The 5970-nt window shown below is 29.8% G+C and overlaps 2 protein-coding genes across 2 annotated transcripts; both read right to left on the bottom strand.

Moving 5' to 3' along the window:
• Positions 1 to 1347: 1347 nt before the first annotated feature.
• On the bottom strand, positions 1348 to 2118 carry LOC132940576 (uncharacterized; the record flags this gene model as incomplete). The annotated part of the gene is made up of 1 exon (XM_061008306.1): positions 1348 to 2118. A coding segment is annotated over one exon (693 nt), but the record flags the coding sequence as incomplete, so codon positions are not given.
• A 125-nt stretch (positions 2119 to 2243) lies between these two features.
• On the bottom strand, positions 2244 to 2594 carry LOC132940064 (uncharacterized). Its single transcript, XM_061007471.1, has one exon. The coding sequence runs from the start codon at positions 2592 to 2594 to the stop codon at positions 2244 to 2246; it is 351 nt and encodes a 116-aa protein (XP_060863454.1).
• Positions 2595 to 5970: the final 3376 nt, after the last annotated feature.

Raw genomic sequence — 5970 nt, 5'->3', positions numbered from 1 at the left:
ATTTATCAATTATCATATCAATTTTTGCCCCATATAACCTTAAAAATAGTATCACTAAAGTTTCATGTGATAAGTTCTTATGTCCTGTTACGAGCAGCTGCCCCTTCAGGGATTCACTATGTGGATGATTTGAAAATAATAGTAGTCAAATTAGATTTATAAATGCAGTGTTTTATTATAACAGAATGAAATGTATAATATCGTCGCGGTAATAATAATAGTAGTAGTAGTAGTAGTCGTCCTGCATATGGCTAGTGGCGTGAAGTCGCTTCTGCGTTGCTGGTCCAGGTACATCTGTCTTTACTGTGTTCCCAGCCCTCCTATATATGATGTCGGTTCCTTTGATGGATCCTGCGCGTGGACAGGGTGTCCTTGAGGTGGATGTAGCTGGTTCAATAAGTTGTTATTCTCGCAACCGCCGCCTCGTAATGACAACTTGTTGTTGGCCGCTCCCCTTGATTAGCTTGCCAAAATAGAATGGGGTTTCTAACTATGAGGTTACGTCTAAGAAACCATAACAACTTAAGGAGAACTGCCTCTGCGAGTAGAATAATACTTATACACTAACACGTGAATTGAGTACGTAAAGCTGTTCCTTTACACCTCCCTGCCAAAAAAAAAGATTATTAGCCTGTAAGGCTAAGAATCTTTAACAATGATATTTAATTACAATAGTCAACAGTAGTCGATTTTACAATTTTGATATACATTTTCATTTACAATTTGTTATAATATTTACATTTCATTACAATATTGTTTATAACAATAATTGATATATATATTTGTTTTACAATTCTGTTATAATAGGTTACAATTTGTTATATATATTTTATGACATTTTACAATTATAATGTAATTTACAATACTTATTTAATTACATTTTGTTGCGTTTGCTTTTTTTTCAGAATACATAATAATATAAAATTTTGATTACCTGAAATTATAATATTAGAAGTGTTAAAATGTTAGTTTATTATGTAATATAAGTTTATATTTCCCATTTTGAATACAATATTTGTTAGTGATAATAAATCTTCCACCAATTGATAAGTTATGTGAATAATAAGTAATATAATAAACTGTTACACACATATGTCAACATAATTTTATTTACTTAGGATAATCGAGTATATAGCTTGGATCTCTTGTTTTTTCTATTAATTTAAGTAATTCCTATTCTCCGTTACAATGGTCATTCATAAAAAGTTCAATATTTCTTGTTATCTTATTTAATTTTTTGAAATCATAACGTTCGTTTAATCTTTTGTTTGCTTTTAATATGTGCCAGTTAAAGCATACTGGCTCCATCTTATTTTTCTTAAATTTAAAAATATGTACTTAGGTGCTTAATTTTTTTTTTAATTCTTCGATAAATCTAAAATAATATAATTGTGTTAAGTTTACGTAATTACCTTCAACGTGAAATTATCCTAAAAATCTATATATATATATTTTTTTTTTTTTCTTTCTATATTTTCTACCTAGTCTATACAAATATATCGGCCTTATTTTCGCGACTACATAGTCAAAAACGCATTTGGTTAAAATTACGTCAGCAATTAGATCGTGACAATGCGTGATATGATGATTCGCATTGCACACCAATCCATGTGCTTCCAATAAGTTTAACATCCTGCCGTTTTTATTAAGTTTTCCTATGTACCCTGAATATAAAGTTTCCCTTGTTTCTATGTTAGTTAGTTTTAAATTGAATTCATTATTATTCCTATCACTATATGCTGTTATATTTAAAAATGCTAAAATACCCCTTAATTTTAATCTTTTTATAATTGTTAGATCTGTTGTTCCATTCCAAAAAACTATTATTGGCTCCCTGTTATCAATGTGCAAATATTTCTGTAGGTATACCGTTGACAAAGTTGACTCCCCCTGATGGTTCATACTTTTGTATAATTGTTCCAACAATGGTGTGGTCAAGTTTGGTTTATTCCGGAATACCCTTTTGATTGGTTGCACAATTTTTCCCAAGTCACGGCGCCGGAACCTTTTTAACTTATCGTCTTGCGTATGTACAAGAGGATTCCCCTCCAGTTTCATTGGTTTATATTTTTCTAAACTGGACCAACTAACTTGACCATAGTAAATTCGAAATCCATTATGAAAAAACGGATTTGAGAGCTAGAATATATAAAATATTCAATTTATATTTTATACATATTATTATTACTATAGTTACATATTACTACTATATTTAATTTTCCTGTGTTTGTTGTTATTATGTTTTACTCTTCGAATAGATGGTCCGTTGATAATATGCGTCGTGCGATTAGTTGCTCTAAAAGCACGCCCACTTCTACACATATAGAACTATCCGCCCTAGGGTTATTAATTACTGCGTGTATAAATGCAGTTACTGGTACTATAGCTTGATTTAAAACACGTTGTGTAAACGGCATAGTCATTTTCCTATTAGCCTCTATAACATGTCGCTTAAAACATCCTACACAAATCATATCCCCCCGGACGAACTGGTTGTGCTGCCCGTTTAATAATTCGTTTTTCAACCTTCTGAAAAAATCTATTGCTTGTAGTGTCAATGGTAGCTCTGCCGACAATGGTATGTTTTCGTTCATGTTTGTTTTTGTTAAAATCTTTTATATACTGAAATTTTTACGTGTATTTTATATTTCGTTTCTTCTTTCTTATACTCTGAAATAGTTAAAATTTCATTACTTATTACGATAGTTACGTTAATATTACTACTATTCTAATTGCTGTTAATATTACTTATGAAATATTATTTTTACGTATTATTTTTTTATTTGTACGTATTTATAATTTATATTATTATTTATTTAATTTTATTATTATTTATTTATTTTTTTTATTTATTCTTATTTATTTATTATTATTTTTTTTATTTATTTTATTTTGTTTACTTTTTTTTTTTTTTACAAGGATTTATTTATAAAAAGAAATCGGTGGTAAAAATACGTCTATTAATTAATTGATTTAATACTGCACCTATAGTTAAACAAATCGATCTATTCGGACGTGTAAGGTTACAAAATGGATGAAGATAAGTGGTCAAAGGAATCATCACTAAGTTTAAATCTTCTTTTGATAGTGGTATGGGGGCATTCTATTGTTTGCTTCTAGTACATGATGTTCAAAACAGTTAGTTTTCTTGTTTATTTTCTGAAACATAATTTATATTATTTTGTTTGCATTACTATTATTTATATATAATTATTTTTAATATTAATTAACTAGCTTATTATTTATTGTTTTTTTTTCTACTATTATCTTGGTGACGGTGGTGGAGTGAATGGTGTCTCTGCAAACCCCCTTATGTAGTCACTTCTGTTTGATGGTCTATATTTAACTATTCTTCTGGGTATATCTATTACCTGTTCATTACTAATATATTTGCATTTAATTAATATATATATATCGCAATTATGAGTATAAGAGATAGTGCTGCTAATATTATTGTTACATATAGTAGGTTACTGTGTATACTGTATAAACTGGTGTTTTTGGCTTTGATCTCTTAAAACTCCTTGGTCTATCATTTATTGTACTTCATCCAAGGACTTGGATACGCCGTGTAGATCCGTTAATTGTATATTTGGATTGTCTCCCCATTCTTTATTTACCTCGAATCTATGTATGTGTTCAGGTATCTTCTCTAAAATGTTTTTTATGTTAGTTGTAGGTATGAAATCCTTATAATTCGTGTTGGTAATCTCCTCTGTGGCGGTTAGTACTGCATCTTGTGTAAATACTTGACAATTATTGTTCACGATAGTTATTTCTCCAATTTTATTTGTATCTAGCGTAAACGGCTCGACTAAAGCTGTACAACTTATGGTCAGTGCTTCACTTCCCACATGTAACCAGGTGTTTTTGTTTCGTAATTTATGGTATATGTTTCTTTGTAGATTAAACTTTTCGATTGCACAATTTTGCTGATTAGAAGTGATTTCAGGACCTTTGTAATTCGCATGGTTAGCGTTCGCTGTTTTCTTAAATAGGTTGTGGTGTTCTACATATTCTATATATTGTAGTCTCTGTACAGTCGTCCAACTGTTTTTCTGTATATGTGGTAAATCCTTTTCTATCTTTAGTTATTGCAATATTGTTATAAGTAACTGTTGGAAGATACCACCTTTCAGTATTATTTTGAACATGGATTATTGGTATAGGTATTAAATGGTATAATGTAAGTTCAATGTCAATAACTAATGGTATTTTTGTAATAAATACTAAATTATCGATTTCATAGTAAATACTCATTTTAGTAATTTTTTTAAATTCATTTAATTCTGAAGCTTTTGTTCCCATAGGAATGCTATATTGTTTTTTAATTGTTAGTTCTATTGATTTTAAAGTTGATGCTAATTCTTGCGGTGTCATATGACTTGGGTGTATTATTCCTTCTCTAGCGGCAGTTACTATTTGTCCTAACGTCTGAGTTTCGTAGGCGTATTGATTTGTGATTATTGTATATAAATTATGTACTTCATCTCCTGCCATTAATAAGTCTAAAACATCGTCAGTTCTAGTTTGTATTTGTAACATTCTTACGTATAATTGTTGTTCCTTAGTCGAAATGTTTCTATATAATTGTTCGGTTTGGTCTAACGTATTTCCTATATTTTTTACTATTGATTTTACTACTGTTGTTTGAGCCTTCATTATGTGTAGTATATTAGCCCCCGATTCTTCTGTTTGCTTTATAGCTTCCCGTGTTTTCTTAGTGCATTTATCATCGCATACGCCAAATAACGTGTACATAGCGTTACCTATTATGTTTACTAGCCCCCTTCTTTTCCGTTGCTTATTATCGAATTGATCCATACCACTTCCTAATGACAAATACATACGTTCTATTTGTTTACTTATTTCGCTATATAAATCCGTTATCACTATCTGGTATTTCCCGCATAAATCGATATGTTTTTGATCAGTACATCTTATCATCTTTCATAGTTAAAATATAAATATTATTAGATAATGTTGTCGGCAAAGGCCCTACTATATCCATAAATATCTTTTCAAATGGTTTTGAACTTGTAGACGTAATAGCCATTGGTTGTTTGTTATGCCGATTTGATACCTTATTCACCTGACACGATGTACAATTCTTTATATATTTCTTAACGTCCCCCTTCATATTTCTCCATATAAACTGTTTTTGAATACGTTTAATAGTTTTGTTAACGCCTAAATGACCTCCGAGTTTCGAGTCATGAAACTGTTTTAAAATAATCGGTTTTTCTTCCTCAGTATATTCTATACCTGCACATATAATGATTAATACCTGTTTTACGAAATACGTATGACTGTAGATACTTGAAAATTTCACTGAATGTTTATATAATGGCATTTGGCATTTGGCATTTGCCCAGCATTTCGCTCAGAATCGTTTTTCTTGTACAATGATATTATATTATTGAATTCAAATTTAACACCATCCATTACAGTGACCCACTTGTAACCTACTGTACAGCAGAGCGACATCCACTTACCCACCTTTTTTCATAATGGTACCACACTCCCACCAATATTCAATATTATTTAAAAAGCGTAGGTATGGCGTATTAGGTAGGCACTTACCATTACCGCGACCATATATTTTTTCTGTTGTTAATATTATCATATTTCGAAAAACGAAAAATCAAGTATCAACTAATAATAATAGCAGTTAGAAACAACTTAATTTAATTTTGAAAGTATATTATATAAAAGTTACCCGAAAAGAGTTAACAAAATTACTACACGTAATTTAATTTTTGAAAAAAAACAAAACATATTTATTATAATGTATTTCAATTTCAGTGGTATGAATACGAAAATGTTGTTTACACATTCGATTATCTGATATTATCATTGTAAAGATAAAAAAAAACGTGGAGTATCAAAGGTTGAAAAGTACCACGTTTTACGGTAATATTGGTTCGTTATGCGTTCGGGATATATATTTGTAATATAATATGTGACCCG

This window comes from Metopolophium dirhodum, chromosome 3 (genome assembly GCF_019925205.1).
Source record: "Metopolophium dirhodum isolate CAU chromosome 3, ASM1992520v1, whole genome shotgun sequence".
In the NCBI taxonomy this organism is placed as follows: Eukaryota; Metazoa; Arthropoda; class Insecta; order Hemiptera; family Aphididae; genus Metopolophium; species Metopolophium dirhodum.
This window is presented reverse-complemented; position numbering and strand designations above follow the sequence as displayed.